General features: G+C 34.0%; 1 protein-coding gene across 2 annotated transcripts in view; it reads left to right on the top strand.

The window, feature by feature from the left end:
• The first annotated feature begins 2,841 nt into the window (after positions 1-2,841).
• svp (COUP transcription factor 2) overlaps positions 2,842-22,474 on the top strand; it is a 194,941-nt gene continuing 175,308 nt past the window's right edge. For both annotated transcript variants that reach the window (XM_089642847.1, XM_089642846.1), the window contains exon 1: positions 2,842-4,043. In XM_089642847.1, coding sequence (XP_089498973.1) covers positions 3,836-4,043 — 208 coding nt within the window. In that variant the 5' untranslated portion in view covers positions 2,842-3,835. The remainder of the gene's footprint in view (positions 4,044-22,474) is intronic.

The following is a 22,474-nucleotide window of genomic DNA, read 5'->3' as shown; positions in this document are numbered from 1 at the left end:
TACTTTATCCAGAAATTTAAGTTGTGTTCAACTGCAAGAACAATAGTTACAAGAAGGTTATAATAACATACCTCAGTAATAATAACAATTATTAGGTTCTATATAATTTGAAATGAAATTTTCATTTTGGTTTTATGTTTGATTGTTCCACTGAACTATTATGTACATATTTTCACATGTTTGTAGAAGTCCATATGGGCGTATAATGTATAAATAAATAAATTAATAATTTGATTTATCCTTAAGGATGGTTCCTATCGACTAGCTTTAAACGGGATCCTTTTCTTAACTTACTTAAAACTATTTAAAGTATTTAACTATAGCAAACCGGACTTATTCTCCGGTTTGTAAACTGTCCAAAAGCCTTAAAAATCTTCAACTATTTGAGCTTTCCTGAATTTAGCGAAATGTTTCAAGAATACGGGAGTTGAAAGTTTTTGATAATTTCTATTTGTCTGGACCAATATGTTTCGGTAAAATCAAATGAAACAACGATAAAAAATGAAAATTAGATATATTCCAGAAAGATTTTTTGACGAAGTCTTTGGTGATTAAAATTATTCATTTAATATCAACGGAATAAATATGACATAAGCAATATTTGCCTGATATAGTTAAATACATGCATTAAAAAAGTAGCAATTAATTGTGGCATTTGAACGTAGGTACAATGACATCAGAAAGTATAAAAAGCATTCAATCTCGTGAAGGATTTACAAATAAGTACCTAAGTAGGTTGAATAATTTAATAGAATTTTTATTCAAAGTTACATAGATTAGTAGAGGTACCTATTATTTAATCAATTCAACAAGCGATCCCATAGGCTAGTGGTATTCGGTAGTTTTCTTAAATTTTCATATAGGCAAGTAGGTACCTACCTACGAAAAAATTCTCATAAAGATAGGTAGGTACATAGGATAAAATTCATATAGATAGGTAGGTACCTAGGACAGAATTCATATAGGTAGGTAGGTGCCTAGTACGAAATTATCATATGGATAGGAAGGTACCTAGGAAAAACTTCATATAGGTAGGTAGGTACCTAATATAAAATTCATATAGGTAGGTAGGTACCTAGGAAAAAAATCATATAGATAGGTAGGTACCTAGAAAAAATTCAAGCTTACTGTAAAAGCAAAAGATTCTTATTGGAATTATTATAAAAATTGACATTTCTAGGTAAGAAGAAAGGTTACCAACAAGATAAAATTGTACTTAAATTAAAAGTTTTTCTATTTAAATTAAAAGTAAATCAAACCGTATACTTTACTGCTGATATAATTAATGCAGAATTTTCTGTTACGATTAATGACGAGATAACGTAAATACTCAAAAAAATTGTGTTTTTACTGCGTGCAAAATCGTAAACTATTTAGTAAAAGTGTGTTTATTTGAAGTGAACATTAGATAAAGCCTAGAAACTTGCAATAAAATGAACAGCGCTCTTGAAGTGATTTTTCATAAAAACGGCGCCATATAAATAATCATTATGACATTATTTATGGATCATAGAAAAAAAAATTAACTACTGGATTACTATAATGCCAACTATCTAAAGTCGCATCCGCTCAAATCACAATCAGTCAATTTCCACAAATTTCATAAATCTGATTTGTAGACATCAATACTACAGAGTAGTCAACACACGTCTGCATCGCGCGAATTACCATCGCGTAGTAAAGTGATATCTCGCCAAGACCGGCGCTGAGTCCTCTCCCTCCGCTACCCCCAGCCCACTGCCTCCCCCCTCTCCGTGACGGGTCACCCCCTCCAGGCGGCGGGGCAGGCCCTATGGCCTGAGCCACGCCCCCATATTTTTAAACTTGGAATGCTGAGATTTTCTTCGTGGCGACGTGAATTTTCCAATCAGGTTTTTGAGATTTTTGATACGTGACGTTAATGGCTATCATTGGTTTTAAAAATAATGCTTCTGAAATATTATTATAAATAATTATCTATTGAGGTCAATAGGTAGGTGGGTAACTGCTATTATTAAATTGGATGATATGGGGTTAACTAGGTACGTACCTAAGTAGTTTCGTATAATTATTTTTATATCTCATTGATTAATGAATTTTTTTTCAATATATCTACAGCTTTTAGTCGATCGGTTTCTAAAATAGTAGAATCTATATTTAAAATTAATTTTATATAACTGTTAATATCTTCATACTTTTTTCTAATTTTATATAGATAACCGAACTGGTTTCGTTTTACGACGGGCATCTGAGTTAAAAAGGAGTTTTAATACATAAAAAGTTATGTTTAAATGCAATTCCGGGATGAATTAGGTAACATGGTTTCAATATTATAAAAAATCAACGTTGATTAAATTTTTTCTTTTGCTAGGGTAATTCTTTATTTAATTTATTTTGCAAAAAACCTTTCCATTTCAAGAAGCCTTATGGAAAATCTTAGACGACGCTTTTCCAATTGATCTACAATACATAAGTATAAAAGAATTATCGTATTTGCGAAAAACCCTAAATCTATCTAAATAAGTGTTTTTTTTCAGTCAGTCCAAAGACAATAAGAAAGTGCTTATAAATGAAGGATTTTCAGAATTATATGAGGCTTACAAAATAGTGTTTTATCAGTAAAATATGATTTTTATATGCTCCGAGAGCTTTCTTGCAAGAATCCAGCGTAACATTTCCCGCGATCTTTAGAAATGTACGTTTCAATGTTGTACGGGCCCGCCCGGTCACGGATCAGGCCAATAGGCGGCCTGCCCCGCCGGGGGGCGGCAGAGGGGGCACAAGGCAGGGACAGGGCACGGGGCGGGGGGGATCAGCGGGCCTTTGACTCGCTCGAGTCACAGAGGCCGCGACACTGCCATAGTTCAGCGGTGTGCCAAACGGTGCTGCGATCTCTTGCGACCCATGCGCTCCGTGTCGTGATCCTTGATTAACACCGGCGTTTCGACGCGTTTTCTCGCACGTTTTCCAACATACAAACTTTAAATATTTCTTGCACGTTAAATTTTTTAACAAAATATTTTTTAGAAGATATGTTAAAAAAACAATAAAAAAAAATTTTGATTGATAAAATTTATTTTATATAAATTTTTTTATTTGTGTTAAATTTTGCTTTTGCGATTATTATTATCTCTCGTCGGAGACGGTGATTCATTTTTGCGTAGCGATTTTGACGCGAGTGTATTTTCGATTCAAAGTGGATTTGAGACAATTTTTTTAAAATCTGTGCTAATTTTTTGTGAATATTTTTTCGACTTTCTACCGAATTTACGCAGTGTTTTAAAAATGAACAACTTCTACTAAAAGACAACAATTGTGAATGTGCACTTAATAATAATTTAATATGTGTTTAAAATTATATTGACAAGCATTTAATATACCAAATAAGTTAATGACAGTTATTAATAATTTATCACTATTTTTAAAAAAAAAGTGTTAAATGTCGTGCCAAAAAATAAACCCAGCATAATTTGAGTAAAAAGATTCAAATTAGAACTCTCAAATTAATCATATGCAGACAATATTTGATAGCAAAAGGCTTTGCACTTTAAAAGCGTTTGGTTATAGTTTGATAGTGAGTGCAAAGAACTAACTCATCATTATCAGCTACCAGAGTGAGTGTTTGAGCCTGTTCAGCTCGTTTGATGCGCGCTCGGGGTTAGCGCGCGCGCCCAGCACGGCCGCCAGCACGATCGGGCTCGGCGGGGGCACGGGCACCGGGCACGGAACCGGCACCATAATCGGGCACGGAACCGGCACCATTATCGGGCACGGCGCCGGTTACGTGGGCCCGCCGGGGTCGGAGCTGGCCCCGCCGTACGGCGCGCCCGCGCTGGAGCTCGGCTTCGCGCGTGGCATGGCGCTCGTGGCCCCCGCGCCCGCGCCGTGGCGTGACCCGCACGAGGAGCCTGCCCTGCCACGCGAGCTGCACGCCGCCACGCCCGCCTCGCAGGCCAACAGCACGCAGAGCGGCGGCTCGCAGCCCGACAAGGGGCAGAACATCGAGTGCGTGGTGTGCGGGGACAAGTCCTCGGGGAAGCACTATGGACAGTTCACCTGCGAAGGTAAGCATCCAATACCTGAAGCCCTGTCTCCAATAGTCATATGTAGTCCGGCCGCGAGGAAGAGGAAAGTGTTCAGCATAATGCCTTTAACAGCACAAATCATTCTCTGTTTTCAAAATAAGTGTTTGCATCAACTAAATAAAATTGAAATGGGTATGTATCCTATACAAATTGGAGTAAGTAGGCAGACCTATACTTTAATATAAAGACTTCCTTACTTCTTATAGCCAATCTTGAAAAAACAAAATTACAATTAATTTATTTTTTAATTTATGTGAATACCGCGTAAGAGTCCAAACTGCCTCAAACCATCTGGAGCCAATGAGACTATGGCATCGCCAATTGGGGTATATTGTGGGACTGAAGCTAGTACCTGACTATTCAGTTCTTGTCACTAAGCACGGATAAAGCCATTTCAAGAAACGTTTCAATTCAGAATGGTGGTCTTACACCAATGCGATACTGTGAGTAACTTTTTCCACTCCGGAACGTGCGGCAAATATACCCACCGTTTATTATTTTATTAGTGTGAAATAACACACATTAATCAAATAAAATTCACTTGCGTACGCCGGGATTTGAGTTACTTTAGAGCAGAGTCCAATTCAAACCCCAATCGGGAAAGGAATAAAGACACTTTGTTAATGTTGAGTTTTTGTGTAGTATTTTTGTTATTGCGTGAATAATATTATTTACAAAAGTAGTGCTCATTTTGATTTATTTTTCCTCACATCCTCGTTAACTCAGGCCCTTCATCAATATGATAAGGTGCTCCCATAGTCCTTGTGCCCACACGATGCTTAAGTGGGGCCTCAACGAGGGCGATGTGTGAATGCGGTGCGGTGCAAACCGCCGAACTTGTTCTCTACGAATGCTTGCTCCATTAATTCCCCTTCGGGTTTGATGAGCTAGCTCTGAAGCCCTTGACTGTTTCGAAGACTTAAAAACCCCACCATGTCCCACCTCTTGAAAGAAGAAGAAAATTACGCACTAGGAAATATTCCAAGACGAACAGTTCCTGGAAAGTGATCACATAATCAGCCCAAGCAGGCTGCCCTCTCAGCTTGTCGCATCATTATTCATACTCCGCTCAGCTTCGCCTTTTACTTCAGCGTGACTTTAGGGATCGCCCGCCGTTTAGTGGAGATGTTCCGGCATTACACGCATTAGATGGGCGGACCTCGAAGGCTCGGGGCTACAAGGCTTAAAAGATAATGATTTCTAGAAGCTTCCGGATATTACTATGCAAATTTAAAGGTTTCATGTATTTTTCTCAAATATGTTACATTTAAACATTGAAGACAATATTAGCGACACTCAAACTAAATTCGGTCAAATCTTTTTCTATTTCAAATTTTCGTATTTTACAAAAAAATATTTTTTTCTTAAAAGAATACCATATAGACTAAGTGCGTGTTATAATACAGGTTTAAAGCATTCCATTATATCTGCCTACCTCTGCGGGGATGTATGTTATGATTGTTACCTAATTTTAAGTTTTCCACATTCATTATGCGCATTGTAATAAATACCTACATTTAAGGCGATGCACTACGTCGTGTAGTATTTTAAATTGAGCCGCTATCAATAACAACCCTTACGTAGATGGCGATAAGGTTTAAATTCCCGCTTAACACCATCCGCTTGTTTTGATTTATGCAAGAAAAAAATATGGCCAAAAAGTGCCTTTTATTTTATATTGTAGATGTTCAGGCATAAATATATAATTATTTTATAAAAAACTTAATTTGCCACATTATACAATAAAATCATAACCGAAAATGGTTTCGTAAGTAGGAGATTTTGAATTTTAAAGCAGTTTTCATAGGCCTTTACATTATTTTTTTCTAGGCTTATAAAAAATACTCGATTGTTTCAAAGGCCAAGATGTATTCTACTCGCAGTATTTAATTAAAGCATCTGAAACATTTCTAGGCGACCAAATTTTCAAACCAAAAACACATGATTTTGCATTACTACGTATGGCATCGCCTTAAGTAGGTAATATTTTTGTTCAAAATTTTGCAGAAAAATAATAAGTAGGTATATACGAATTATTATTGCATATTACCCACTGTGCAATATATTATGTAACAGACATGCATATAGTATATATTACATACCGCCTAGTGGTTAATAGGCGAAAATTATAGCTCAACATATTTTCTAATTAGAATATTTATGTGTTGTAATGATTGATATTTGGGTGTACCTACGTAATTATTTTAAAATATAACGCTCCAATATTATTAAAGAAAGTTAATTTTTACAACAGACTAGCTAATGTGGACCCGGCGTTGCTTTTTTTATTTTATTTTATTTTTTTATTAAATTTAATATAATTACATTTAATACAATATAAGATATGGGTAGTCCCACAAAGCTGTGACAATCAGCTTGTCTGTAGGTTCTACCATTTAATGTATCGGGGTATGAATGGTTCAGAATAAAGTTTTGACCAAAAATAAGTATTTGTTTATCATCATGGTGCCATGCCTTCCTCGGGGGTCCCCGATTTCTTTAACAATTATCTTCCACATCACACACTTTTCCACAAATAATTATTTGTTTCGTAACTTCCTAGGGTGTTCCCGACTTTTTCTACAATTCACTTCATTCGACATTCGACTCCGTACCTCCGTACTAGTGCAGATCTAATGCTTTACGTCTTCCTCGGTTGTTCCCTACTTTTTCAACCTTTCAAACCATTATTTAAGCACTCCCGGCATTAATAAGAACTAACATAAAAAGGATGAATGGTGGAGTAAATAGTACGGACAAACAAAGCAACATTAATTTCAATATATAGATTTTCTTTAATAATTTCCCCGAAGACAGGTAGGTAACTACATAACCCAATTTGTAGAATTTAAAATATCTCGGAACTAATTCCAGTTGAAATAATTTCGCTAATTCTCACTCTATAATGTACAAGTAATGATTTTAATCGACGTTTTATGAACAACAAATTGAAATCCAAATCGTATGGTTATTAGATCATGGATCTGAACAATTTTAAATTATTTGTATCGTGAGAAACGTATTGATTTAAAATCATGAATGTTCAATTTCAAGCGTTGGAAATTGAAAATAATATGCGGGTATTACATGGACTATTAATTGATGATATATATTCAATCGTTTCACAGTGTAAAAGGAACAAGCGACGATGAAGGGGTCCCATTAAATATATAAATATATATTTTTTAAATTATTAGGTTATGCATACCTAGATAAGTACCGAAAAAATTGCTGAATTTAAAAAAATATATTGTTTCAATTTTTTTGTTTTAGTTTTTTCCTGATTGTATATCTATTATTTTAAATATGAACCTATTGTAAGGTATTTTTAATATTTTTTAATTTTTATATAATATTTTTTTGATCATTATTTGATAATGTGGGCCTCACATTTACCCGTGATTTTACATTTTTATTAAATGCAATAAATAAAGAAATAAAAAAATTAGGCAATATTTTATAAATTACGGTTGTGTATGCATTATACGTTAAATGTTTTGAAATGCATTTTTATAAGAAATGAAATTTGTGTAATATTCCCCTTTTGTTCTTTTTTCAGTGTAAGATTGTTAAATAAAATAATTGGTTGTCAATGAAAAAAAAATACTTACAAAATATGTTCCAAGTGTAAAAACTACAGTAGGTTATTTTTCAAAAAAATTTATAAAATCACTGAATTAGAAAACCTTTGACTATTTTTTAAAGCGCCTTTAAAGTGATATAAAAATAGACTTCACATCCTCATTAGTTGTTAGGTACCTATCTACTAACTGCCTATAAAATTGGTTTAGGTACCTTTTTTGTACCATATTTTGTTTCGTTATAAAATTTAATATTTATTATCTACCATCTTACTTACATTTTACACAACTGACAGAACTTGAAAAAACTATTTACCTTCCATTAATGGTTGTTTATCAGTAGTTGTGTAAAATTTAAAACACATATATTAGTAAGGCCTCTAGTATTTAAAATTGATCTACCAGTTTATTTGTTGAAAAAAAAATCAGCCTACTGCCATTGATGTATTAAACGTAGATGAGACATGACGCGAAAAAATAGGTTCCATTTTTTACCTGACCTCCAAATCTCCCAACAAACTAAACTAAAACACCACTTATCGCGTTCTAATAGTGGAACAAGTTTCGACGAGATATTAGTACGCAGTAGCGCCTCTAATTGAAGCTTTTTGCCTACTGCGTAAAATGTCAGTGTTTGTCAGTATTCATCAGTTTTTACTAAAAATTTTGGAATAAACAACCGTGTTTTAGAATTTGTTATGAATCTTATGTTATGTATCCCGTCAAATAATAATATTTTAAAGTCCTACGACTATCAGAAAACAGGACTCTTCAATAAATAACCAAAGCTTTATCTTAACTGCGCGATCAAACATCGCATTAGAATATCCATAAACACAAGTGCGCCTTGATTAGCATTACTAGAATTTCTTCAAGTCATTCCTCTGACCCCGAGGTAATTGAAGCAAGATCTATTGTGGCAATGAATCGCTCGTACGTAGATATCAGATGGACACAAAACTACCTAATTATAATAATTATTATTCTACCAGGTACATTCGTTTCAAAACCCTTTTAGTGGAAATCGTTGGGGCCAGTAACACAATGTTTTAAATTTGCATAATTACTAGTAATGCTCTTCCTATGATTGTAGTAATTATAATGGGTAAAGTTCACTTGAGCGTTTACACGTAAACGTCATATTATCTGAGTTTATATCCTACTATTACTAATAATAATAATATTTTGATGATTTGTATAGCGTCGTTTTTGTGCAAAATCACCTCAAGGGCGCTGTACAAATATACAATACATTTCTACAATGATCTATGTTATTACTAACTATATACGGAGATAATATACAGTACAATACTTACCTGGGATACTCACTTGAGATTAACACTTAATTAACAAACTAATTGTTTATTAGATAAATTTAGATACTGGATTTAGGACATAATTGGAAAATTGGATATAACTGGACTTTCTCTCAGGAATGGTACATATAGTTTAAGGGTATGACAGCTTAAAAGGGTAAGTTTTTAGTTTAGACCTGAATTCTTTTGGACTTGTTATGGATCTTAGTTCCGGAGGAAGTTTATTCCAAGCCTTCGGCCCAGATACTCCGAAAGCGCGATCACAAAACTTAATATTTGGCTTGCGCTTAGGTTCTAACAGTCTGCCTACAGCTGCTGATGTTGCTGATCTAAGAGTTGACTGCCTCCGATCAGAGTTTTCCGGGACGCATGGTTCACAGATGTAGGGTGGGGCCATTTCATTGATGGATTTAAACACCATCCAGCAAAATTTGTACTGGATTCTTTCAGGGCACTTGAGCCAGTGAATGTCGAATCACGATGTCGGAATACATGTTTATAAAAAAACCTTACATTTTTGCATTTTGTCATTTTATATTACTGAGACAAACGCAGGGGCATGAATGCGTGTTCATTTGCATTCTTTTAGGATACATACATTCGTATTTCAAGGACATGAATACGGTACGTCTAAGCGATTTCATTCTGTGTCCACCCACCCAAACTTGCTGTTCGTTCCACGGAAGACCACAGCAATCATTGTTAGAAATGACGTGAGCTATTGTGAACCCCTCAGGCCTCTGGCATATTGACCGTTATATTTTTCAAAGTAGCTGTCAGAAGGTAAAATCCAAATAAATTGAATATTTCAGAACGCATCCACAAACTAAAAACTGTTTGTGAAAGGTCATTTAATACTTTTGAAATTTCATTACTAAAAATTAACCAAAAATTTTGTTAGAAACAAAATTTTAAGGGACCTAACTTTTTCGTCGTATCTTGTAAAAATAATTAATAAAGGTTTAAAATTTTTTCATAATATTATTCTCAAATTACGTTAGGAACCTTTTGTGGTTAACTTCTATATTTGAATATAAAGTTTGGTGTTTTCTCTTTCTAAAACCGTTTAGTTCATATTTCTAACTATGACAGTAAGGGAGACATAACGATTTTTATGAGACCATGTGTTCTGTTTCTAAAAGCGAACAAATTGACACTACGGGTAATATCAGTTTGTTCCCAAAACCGAACGTATTAAGAACATATAGATTTTATTAATGGCTACTAACATCAAAAATGGATTTTTTCTGTCGCTTGTGCGATTCTTGTGTGGTATTCCCAAAAAAAATAATTACATAGTGTAAAAGAGAAATATTACGATCATTATAAATCGTATAATCACATCTTGTATGTATCACTTCTCCTTATTAGTTCGTATTGGGAAATAAATCGTGATTCTGACTGTTATACTGCAGCAAGTGCTAGAAGTAGAAAGGAATGTAAATGTGCGGATAAGGGGACTGAGATGGATGCTGCAGTTCAGAGGTAATCTCTACAGGTGTTAAATGTTCACCTGTCCTAAAATAGACTCGTTGCATTTATCTCTAAGGATTATTTAAAATTAGATTGTATTCTCTTTTATCGGGATATGATGCTTTAAATGCAGATGTCGTGCTATCAAAAACATAATCATTTTCATCATTGGCGGCCTTCGTGTTCGAGAGGTAAGAATATCGACTATTAATCCGGAGGTCACAGGTTTAAATCACGGCGTGCTCAAGTGAATTTAATGTAATTTTCATAATTAATTCATTTAAAATAATGTGAAATTTATTTGCTGCACAATCCAGAGTGGAAAATACTCTCAATATCACCTTGCTGCACAGAGAAAAATGAGTACCTACTGCAAATGTATTTAGAATCTAGTAATCCGATTAAAATCGGGATTGTAGGCTGTTTCCCGATAAACTTTTAGTAAACTCCTAATAAATCGGAACATGTGTCCCTGAAATCACATTCTTAACCGGATTACGAATAATTTTAAGAGATTATTAATATATTAATAATTAGCAATACCTACTCGATTATATCAGTGTAAAAGACCACCATTCAGTATCAAAACGTTATTTCAGATGTCAATAGATGTATTTAGTGACCAGATCTGAACATCCAGGTACTTTCCAACCTTCCTCCACACAATCTATTTCCCTTCTCTACTCCTTTAATTTCACAATAAAACTCAATTGGGGATGTTACAGTCCTATTGGCTGCGGACAATTGGGAGCATTTGGCGATATTTGACATTGATAAAAATGTTGTATCTTTTAAGACGAGCTTTCTTTAATTACGCGATAAATTACTACGCCGAGATTTATAGTTTAAGTTATCTAGACAGTTAGTGTACAGATTTTCTAAGTTAGTTAGGATGTTGTCAGCAAACGTGGAAATGTTTAATTGGTCAAATAAATTAATGATAAGGAGTACCCAATTAAAATTTGCACTACAAGTCGCTAATTGTGTTTAGTATCTGGCGAGGTAGTTGGAGCGAATGCGTATCAACAACTACAAGCGCCAGGTACCTGAAGAAGTACCTGTAGTTAGTGGAAAGGTAATAGTACCTACCCGTTCCTCGTGGCGCGATATCGACCAGTCTGTTTCCTCACACGCTAGGGCTGAATTCAGACGAGACGTCTCAGAGGTGAGGCGCAACACGGAGGTCACGGAGACGATTTTTTAGTGCTTTAAGAACGCCGCTGTATTAGAAGATTCGTCTGCCCATCTAGTGTGTGGCGGATCAAGAGAGAGTAGTAGTGGTAGACCCATAGCCATGCATCGCATTGGAAGGGATGAATTCAAACGTCCGTCACACACTGACTCCCAGATTTCTACCTACCCCTCATATCACTGATTTCCTTGTCTTAAATATACCCTTCACCAAACATCCCCGAAGATGACATAGTACCAGAGAAAAATTATTTTCGTCCGGGTCTTCTTTGTGGAGTAAAAAAAATATTTTAAATATTTTTTTCTAGACCCAGCTGTGAGATAGGTACCTACATTACCTACCTTATACATGGTTTTCCAATAAGAGGTGTTATTTTGATGTTCAAAGAAAAATGCCATTTTTTAATATAAATGATCGAATGTTTATTTTATTATAAAGAAGAAGGTATGCCGTTAATAGTGAAAAATAACATCAGTCAAATTACCACAAAGACCACGCCTACAGGACCATATCCTTTTCATGAAATTTTCCATAACCAAATCGCAAAGTGGCTGCCTTATGTCCTCGATAGCCTCACGAATTCCATCTTTGAGGTCTTGTTACGACGCTGGGCTGTTGGCGTAGATCTTCTCTTTCACGTGGCCTCAAAGGAAGAAGTCGCAAGGTGTTAAATCACATGATCTCGGTGGCCAGTTGTGATTACCTCTTCCAGAGATAACACGGTCCGGAACTTTTCCCATAAAAGATCAATGGTTTCGTTGTTTGTGTGGCACGTAGCGCCGTTTTGTTGAAAGTAAACGTTGTCCAGATCAATACCATCCAATTCCGGGCATAAAAAATCATTAATTCCTTAATTAATATTCAAAATAACACCTCTTATTGGAAAACCCTATAGTTAGTTACTGTTGTGAGCTGTAATTATTTAGCAATAATATATATCTCAATCTAACAGTTAGTGCTAAATTTTTGGGGTATTATGCCGTTTTGCGTTACCCATACAGTATCCATCATCAGAGTAGATGTGCATCACACCCCAAAAATAAATCACCATAATACTTTTAGCAGTGATAATCTCAAATTTTAAGATAAGTAATTATGTATCGTTTATTAGATATGTTGTTAATTTTTTAAATTACTAAAAATACCTTTAATATGTAGGTACCAACTTTAAAAAATAATTTAAACCACATTTCTATGTCTTCGTCTTTTAAAACCTCGGTGTCCTGATATCCTTGCCACCCAGAGAGACTTGTCGCCTAATGCGTATAAATTAGTCACCGGACAGCTAACAGCGATCCTTGCGGGGCTTGTGGATACCTCATACATGTTTTAACACCTGGCAACGCCGGGAGATAAATTAATGAATGTGTCTCAGGCTTTCGTGCAATACTAAATCATTAAAATGTGTACCTATTAAAGTACTTACAGCTAGAATTGCAAAACGGTGTTTCTTTTTAATTTCAGTCAAGTGCAATTTTGCTTTGGAATTTTCATATCATTTATGTATTAAGGGTAAACGTAACGTATGTTATAGGTGGCCTTATTTTAATTATTTTATAAAACTCCACTTTTTGTTTATATATAAGTTAATCCTTAAAATATTAAAACTAATTATTTATTTGCGCCCGTACAAATGCAATATGAATATGAATAAATAGTTTTGTCCGTAGAAAAACTTATTTCTTTCAAGAAGGGCATACAAATAATGCAATAACGGGTTGACTCACGAATACAATATTGTATCTGTTCGCCTTTTTTATAATAATTGAATAAATAATTTGATAAATTTTTATTAAAATACGAATGTCAGAACACGTGATCATAAAAATACTAATGTTTCGCAAATTATCATTGTATTGATTAAATGAGATAAAAAGAATTTGGCATTCTCAGACTATAAAAATATTACCATTTGTTATTTCTGCTCTGGCATTATACTTAGCTCTCTCATTAATTATTTAGGCGTATTAGATATTGACTAGATGATCATTTGTGAAAAAGTGTGTGGAAGGGTTAAGTTTTTCCATTGGGGAAGATTTAACCCGTACATAAAGTCGGATAAACATTGAAATAAAATAAAAAAGTAAATGCAAGTGATTCCGATATATTAGAAATTTACTAGAAGTTTAACAAGACATTGCCTGCAAACCCGTTTTTAACAGGATTAACAATAATTTGAAGAGATTTTTTAGAAATCAGCAATACTCATTTTTCTCTCTTGAAACACTGTTAATGCTCAGGTTTATAGGAGAGAAAATACATTCAAAGCCAGTAATATTGTATTTAACGCTATCAGTACCGGTTTTCTTTACACAAAAAGGCATCAAGCTCACTTTTGAAAGTGGCGCCTTTAATATAAAAGTTAAAAGTGCATGCGATATGCGATTTGAGGCCGGCTTTAGTGCATTTATTGCTATCGCGAACATGCACCAGGGCGGTCACCTGCATATATCTTCACGCCGTAAACTGTTTAATGTGTCGGTGTCAGAAGTCAGTGGGCTAAAAGCTGAGGTCTGAACAGAACGTATTGGCTTATCCCAAACCCCGAGCGTTTTAGTGGGTAGAACGAAATGATTTTGACAAATGAGCAGGTGGAACAGTGAACAAGTGAAACTTTAATTTATTATCAGAATAACTTGTTGATAATTTATTTATTTACGTGATTTCTGTTGCATTGTTATTGTGTATTTCATGTAATTATGTGTACATCATAGTTCCAACTGCCCAGAGCCAGTGAGACTATGTAATCCACAATAATTTATAGTATTTTGTGAGGATGAAGATAATGGAGACGAGAAATAAATGGAATGTGGAAATATTGTAATTTTTTGATAATATCTACCATCACCCTTATCTTGTAAAAATACATCAATTAACGTATTTTATTGGCAGATAAACTTAACTAACTAACTAACAGATAACTAACTCTTGACATGTCCCGAGTCCAGTATTTGGTTTATTGATCGTGTTTTACTCGAGCGTCCCCGACATTTTTACCATTAATATTGGCGTCATATATTATCTTTAGACTCGTTTATTTGTTAATTTGTTCTACATGCCCAAACCATCTAATAATCCCTTCATTAATCCTCCCCATTACCTAAGCTTAAATTAATCTTGCAATCTTTGCAAATCTCCACATGTCTGGCACGATCATACATGGTTTTGCCACATATAGGTATGCCTCAGCTATATCTATAGAATATCTACCAACTAATCTTAGTTCGATAGGTACACCTCCTTCAGTGGCTACCAACCAACGAACCAACATTAAAAACTGCCCGAACCTAACCTAGTATCATTATTAATTAAAGTTTTAATACAGAGTAGGTATATTTATTTATACATCCTTAGCGATGTTTTGCAAGCATTTTGATAGCTGTCTATAACACTCATACATTATAGAACTAAAACACAAATCGAAATCATATGAACACATTCTATGAATGTGTTAGATTTTTTTTGATTAATCTAGCATTTTAATCTGAATTAATTTAACCCTTACAAGGACTATCTTAATTGTCGCCTTTATATAGATAACCCGTATGGTACACGGTTACATTAATGAAAAGAGTGTCCCATTATAAGTTGTGAGTCATTATTTAAGCCAGTTTTGTCTTGGTTCGTTAAAAACAGTGTACCTTTTATTAAGAAGGACATTTATTGTAATTAAACGGGTGACCCGTCGAATGGAAAAAAATTCGTATCGTGTATGTTTTCCATATCAAAAATTAGTCTTAATTGAAATAAATTTGTGGAGCTTTGTTTTTTGAGACTTAATTTAAGTATGTTAATTTGCCACTTGCTGCTTTTTTTTTAATTTACATCGTAGTCTTGTTGGTCAAAACCAAGGTTCTATTACAAGGCGGCCTCCATAACCTAATGGTCCATGGTTTTTTCGTTGATTCTCATGGTGTTGAGTCCGATTCTCACTCAATAAAGTTTATATAAGTTAATTTATTTACATGCAATTTTATTGTGGTCAAAATATGTGGACAAAAATAAAAGCAATTTCTCCTAAACGGTCCAGAATTTAAAATAAAGTAATATCGTTGCGTTTTTTTGTGATCTTCATGTTAAAAGTGTTGATGTTTTTAATATGTGATGTTAAAAGTGTTGATGTTTTTAATATCTGATATTAAAAGTTTTGATGTTTTTAATTTGTGATATTAAGAGTATTGATGTTTTTAATATGTGATGTTAAAAGTGTTGATGTTTTTAATATGTGATGTTAAAAGTGTTGAGGTTTTTAATATCTGATATTAAAAGTGTTGATGTTTTTAATATGATGTTAAAAGTGGTATTGCTTTTAATATGTGATGTTTTTAATATCTGATATTAAAAGTGTTGGCTTCTTTTAACATGTGATGTTAAAAGTGGTATAGTTTTTAATATGTGATGTTAAAAGTGTTGATATTTTTAACCCAAAATCAAATATAAAATTAATTTGTATTCAAGTATAAAGGACACATGCCTTGGTGTTATTACATATGAATAGCTCCTTTGAGGTGAATTTTTTTACAAAAACGGCCTTGAGTAGCAATCCGGAAGTCGCCGGTACTAATCCCGGCCTGCGCAAGTAAGTAAGTAAGCAAGTAAGTTTTAACTGATTGATTTATGTTATTTCACAATTTATTTAATTAAAAAAATATATAATAAATTTATGGCAAGTTCCAGAGTGGAACATTCTCTCAATAACGGTTTGGTGTAACACCACCATTCAGAAATGATACATTGCTTGAAATGGTTTTAGCCGTGTTTTGTGACCAGATATGAATACCCAGATACACATCCTCCACACTACCCCAATCAGTGATGACATAGACTCACTGGCTCCAAACGGTTGGCAGTAATTTGGAGTCTTGTATGGTATTCATATAAATATAAACCGTTTTTGTTAGTGAAACGGTCTCTACTAGGTATAGTTACTGTAGGTTTATAAGTTTAGTTTTTTTTTAAGGACTGATATATTTGTCTAAAAAGCTAGGTAGGTACTTTTTTACTTTTTATTATCATATACCACTTTATGTTCTTATTTTGAAGTATTGTATGCATGTATAAAATCATTGAACAGTGTTAAACAGTTGACATCAGAATGGTCTTTGACAGCCTTAATTATTCATTACCATTCTATGTGGGTCATTATAAAATCAATTTATTAACTTCTATCTCGACCACCACTTATAAATTAATCGTTATATTTTATTAAAGGGGTTAAAAGTTACTATAAATGGCTTAATGCATTCACGTTATGAGAACTTTATCTGATTGTTGGTTAACGGGTTAAAAATGGGGTTATCAAAAAGCCGTGCTAATTTTTTGTCCCAGAATTCAATAACAAAAATGCACCAGGAAGTCAGCATAATTAATTATTACAATTTTAAGGTCTGTTTTTGAAACCAGTTTTAAGGGTCATCCCTGGCAAAGGTTTTTATTGTATAATTTAAAACTTTTAATGACTTTTAATGTCAGGATTAAAAAATGTGTGCAAATTAATGTGCAACAGTAAATAAAACACGTTGATTGCTTGACGTTTTATTTTTTTTATTCTATTGCAAACATTTCAAAATTATGGCTTCAATTTTTGTTGAATTCCTTTATCAAACGTTTACCTGATTCATTGAGGTGATTCTTTTCTGCGCAAGATATATCAGTGTATATTCTGTCTTTGGTGCTGAATGGTTTTTAGGTTTACATATATTTAAGTGCCCCAAAGACGGTAAATATAAATTGTTAGTAAAACTTCAATCCAAATCACATAATTCACACCCACATCAATGCTGTGAACATTGACAATTTATATGGACAATTCTATCATTCCCCTAATTTTTCTAAATGTTAGTCAATGATTTTCACTATTTTCAATTTAGCCATGGTACCGTGATACCTGAGAGGTAAATACTCTTAGGACGGGTTGTTTCGGAGAACTTGAACAATTCTTCAAATTTCAAAGTTAATTTTCAAGTTCTGTGAAAGATATTTTTAAGTTCTGTTTTTATTTCAGTTCTGTCAAGCAACTAGCCTATAATGATATAATAACAGAATTTGAATAGGACTTTCACAGAACCCGTAAATGAACGTTGAAATTTGATGAATTGTTCAAATTCTCCGAAACAACCAGTCCTAAGTATCGCCTTGGTGAGAGAACAACATTGAGAATTGTAATATTATTTCGGTCGTAAATTAAACACGAATTACATAATTAAGCTTTCAAAAACAAATGAAAAATTGGATAAACAAAACAATCTGGAAAACAAAGAATGACGTATACACGAACCATAAATACAAGAAAACAACAACTAACAAAAGCAACACAGGTTTAATACCTAGTGAGGTCTATATAACAAAAACAAATAGCTTGTAAATCTTTTTTCCAAAAAATAAATGTTTAAAATCTAAGCGTTTCTTATTGCATTAGCCTGGTTTAGTTACCAGATGTGAATATGCAGGTAGGTTCCTACTTCCTAACCTTCATCTTACCTATCTCCTTCCCCACTTCAAACCCTTCAGTTTCACAATGCCATAGTCCCACTGGCTTTAGCTTGCTGCGCCGAGATACCTTAGTGTTCACATAAAAAACCTTGTGAGTTTTTTTTAATGTTTTAACATTATTTTTTCTTACCTTTTCCTTTTACAAGACCAAATTGTTTGGCGTTCCACCCTCTCTGCCTAATCCAGCGGGGAAACGGCGTGATAGTTACAGTTCCTACCTGTTTATTTCGCAGGTTGTATTGATAAGGCTAACTGAAATAAATTGCACTTCTTTATTTAGATAACTTACCTTACCCACCGTTTTATTTATGGAAGTAAATGGATGGAGAATATTTATCTTCATTTTGCTTACTTTTAGTTTTAGTTTATGGGAATTCCCATGTTGGTGTTATATTTGCGCCATTATTTCTAATAAATGTATATAAATACTATTATACTATCGTGTTTTGTGCCCAGTTACAGGCAAATAATTATTTTTTTAACACCGCTAGTACTGAAAGTTTTTGGAACTATTTTGTAACACTCGTCCACAGTCCCTCTTACCCTGCACTAGTTCAAAGATAGCGACATTAATCAGAAAACTAAGTGAAGTTCCCGGAGTTGCCCAGGATTTAATCTGCTTTAAAAGATGAGAATAAGAAATAGGATTGTTTTTTTTTTCACGTAAACAGTGACATTTTTCTTTTAAATTTCTTTGATCTCGGAATATCAAAAATACGATTTACTTTAAATGTGACATTAATAATGATGTCATAAACTCTAACTCACAGATAAGTCACGAATTGCCTTCCTATCTATTGATTGCGGTTTTGATATGATAAATAATGATCATGTTTGTGCTAAAGCATTAAACTTTAGAAAAACAACTCTCATAATTAACTTAGAATTTTATTACGCTTTTATTAACTTCGTTTATTATTTATTACTTGTAGATCTCATTAGCATTTTAATTGTAATAACCTGTGCTACTTTGTAGGTTATAATCAAATACGCTAGAGAACATGAAATAACAATACGTGTTGAGTATTGATCCGTTATCCATTAACAGGTCGCGTGAAGTGGGAACTCTGAAATACATAATAACTGACTGTCATAAAATGAGTGTCATTATATCAGCGGCCATTGTTTTTTGCTACAAAGGACTACCACTTAGAATGAAAGCTTCTTTGTCTTGTCACAATACGATCAAAACCAACTACTCCATATCACACATCACACACTCGAAAACTCATTTTTTCAGAAGGACTTGCACAAAATACAAAAAAAATCATTTCAGATCAATTGACTATAATATATAAGAAAAAAATTCTTTAAGTTATTTTCTCATTTTCATTATGTTGTTATTCTTTGAAAATTATATTATGATGTCTGTGAAAGCTTCTCCGTCTTAATACGATCAAAACCAACTACCTCCACATCACACATCACACACTCAAAAACTAATTTTTTCAGAAGGACTTGCACAAAAAACAATAATGTCTAATAAAATCAATTTATTATTTGTATATTAGAAAAAAAAATAATCATTAAGTTATTTTCTCATTTTCATTACGTTGTTTTTCTTTGAACATTATTTTACGATGTCAGTTTGTATTACACATTATTTTAATTTGATGTTTTGTTTTTGTACGTAGAATGATTTTATTGCAAAAACTCCACTGGTTCATGCAACCATGTAACGTGTAATTATTTTTATAAATTGTGTTTAGTATTTATTTCCCTATTAAAAGAAAAATTAACAATAAAACATAGAATAAAGTAGTAAAAGTGATCTTAATACAGGATTTTCCAATAAGAGGTGTTATTTTAAATAGCTCGCTATTTCGGTAGATGCTACTTTTAAAGCTGTCATTTTTTAACATTTGACAAGTAGAAACTACGCCATTAATAAAAATGATAATGATATACGCTTTCACAACGCATTGAAATTATTAAAATTCACTTGAGTGAATCAAATGCAAATCATCTTGAGTGATGAGGCCCATTTCCACCTCGGTGGCTTCGTCAACAAGCAAAATTGTCATATCTGGGGCTCGGAAAACCCAAGAATTATTGTTGAAAAGCCTTTTTTATCCTCAACATTTTACTGTTTGGTGCAGTTCATGGTCCTACGGAGTCATTGGACCTTACTTTTTCGAAAATGAGGCTGGAGCAACAGTTACGGTGAATGGATTGCGCTATGGAGAGATGATTAATGATTTTTTATGGCCGGAATAGGATGGTATTAATTTGGACAACGTTTACTTTCAACGACAGGGTGCTACGTGCCACACAAGACACGAAGCCATTGATCTTTTACGATTGAATATCAAAATAACACCTCTTATTGGAAAATCCTGTATAACTTTCAATGGGAACAAATGTGCAACTGATTTTTTTTTAAATTAACCCCACACAGGAGGCTCTGAAGAAAATAATTTCCCTCAGGGCCTACGTCATCTTTTGGGATGCTGTGTGTAGAGGCTTTTATAAGGAAATGAAGGGGATGAAGTTCTGGGAATTTACAAGGTATGAGAGTTGGGTAGGAATCTAGGTGTCAGTATGTCTATGAGTGACGGACATATAAATTTAACCCTCCCACTGAGGCGCAAGGCGACAGGTCAATACAACAGTTGGAAAAGTCAAAGGGTCTCCTCAAACTGGCCTCTCCAGATCTGGCACGCCACGCAGTTGGTGGGCTGACGCATCCTGAACACATCTCACCCGATGTACCCGGGCACCCCTGATGAGTCACTAAACACAGCGGACCACTTGGGGTGACCTATGGAAGAGGTGTTGGATATCCAACAAATGGTTCCTGGGGTGGCGGTACCCAATCCCGAATCTTAAATTGACTTACTACTTTTTGGTCTGTCTCTTTTACACTTGCCTGAAATTGTATATCTCCATCCCATTTGAATGCCGATTTGAAATCATGGCGAAGCACCATTTTTATACAGGGTGTATCGGCACGTACCCGACATCTTTAACCAGTGGCGGTTCGTGGTTTTTTTAACAGGGGGTTCAGAAATTCAAGAGAAGATAAACATATCTAATCAAAATTTACTTACTGTTGTCCTACGTCAAATAGTCGAATACGGCAGCAGTCACACAACTTAAATAAAGTTAGTGGGAGGGGTACCTACATATTATTGTTTTTAAATCACTTTACCTAGACACAATTATTAGATAATGAGAAAAGTTTTATAGGAATTAAATTGTTTAATGTTTTTATAGCACTCAATGTAGGTACGTTGCTAATTATTATTGTTTTTTAGAGAAGAATAATTTCGTAGAATATATAATAGATATTTTAAAACATCAAAAAAACAAATAAAGGTGGCACGAAATAAATTTAAAAATAGGTAGTAGATTTACAAATGCCATAAGCAAACGGTTGGAGAAATGCAGAAACAAGAAAACAAAAATATGTACAAAAATGACTACAAAGTTAAATACCATAATATAACATAAAAAAATAACACTTAACTTGCATCCCTATGGTTCAAAGGTTAAACGTCGGCCGCGAAGTTCTCGGGTTTCTTCGGTTACATTCGTCAATGTTCGGAGGTCACGTGATATCACAACGCGTGTTCGGCGCACACAATTTGTCTTATTTTTGCAAAGAAAGACCAAATTTTGTATATATCACCGTCATAGGGTCTGTACCGGCTAAGATTATTTTGTATGGAGAGTTTGGCGCGGATTTTAACTCGCACAAATTTGGAATAGGCATCGTATTTTTCGGTGGCGCGGGTTTTGAAGGCGAAATTTTAATAGCGTGCTATCTATAATGTGCTTATATTATTATAAAACAAGGATGTTTTATTTTCTCATATTTTTAATGGGGGTTCGCCGCACAAACGCACTTTAGAGAAAACCGCCACTGTCTTTAACCAGCTTTTCCTTAGCACATTTGGAGTAAAAAATGTTATGGGCACTTTGCTGTCCGGTAACAATTTTTTCAATTAAAAACAAAAAATTATAAAAAAATCCACACTCCGTCACTGTCATTGGCATTGTTTCTCGTGTTCAACAGCTGTTATTAGCAAGTGTGTCAAAAAGCGTCTTCATACACTCTTTCATACACACTAAACAATAATCGTTAAAAATGAGACGAATGGTGCCATGCCATTTCGTTGTGATTGTAAAAGCGCGCCAATGTAGGTACGTACGTATATTATTGAACGAAACTCAAATAAAATATTGCCAGATGGGTTTTCAAACTGTGACAAAGGATAAAACAGTGGTGACATGTGGTGAAAATATAAATGGTAATTTTTTTATTAAAAAAAAAGTTACCGGACAGCAAAGTGCCCATAACATTTTTAACTCCAAATGTGCTAAGGAATAGCTGGTTAAAGTTTGTCGGGTACG

The sequence above is a fragment of the Hesperophylax consimilis genome, chromosome 2, assembly GCF_061612785.1.
Source record: "Hesperophylax consimilis isolate HC1 chromosome 2, BYU_Hcon_1.0, whole genome shotgun sequence".
NCBI classification, from domain to species: Eukaryota; Metazoa; Arthropoda; class Insecta; order Trichoptera; family Limnephilidae; genus Hesperophylax; species Hesperophylax consimilis.
Note: the sequence above shows the minus strand (reverse complement) of the source record. Positions and strands in the feature narration are given on the sequence as shown.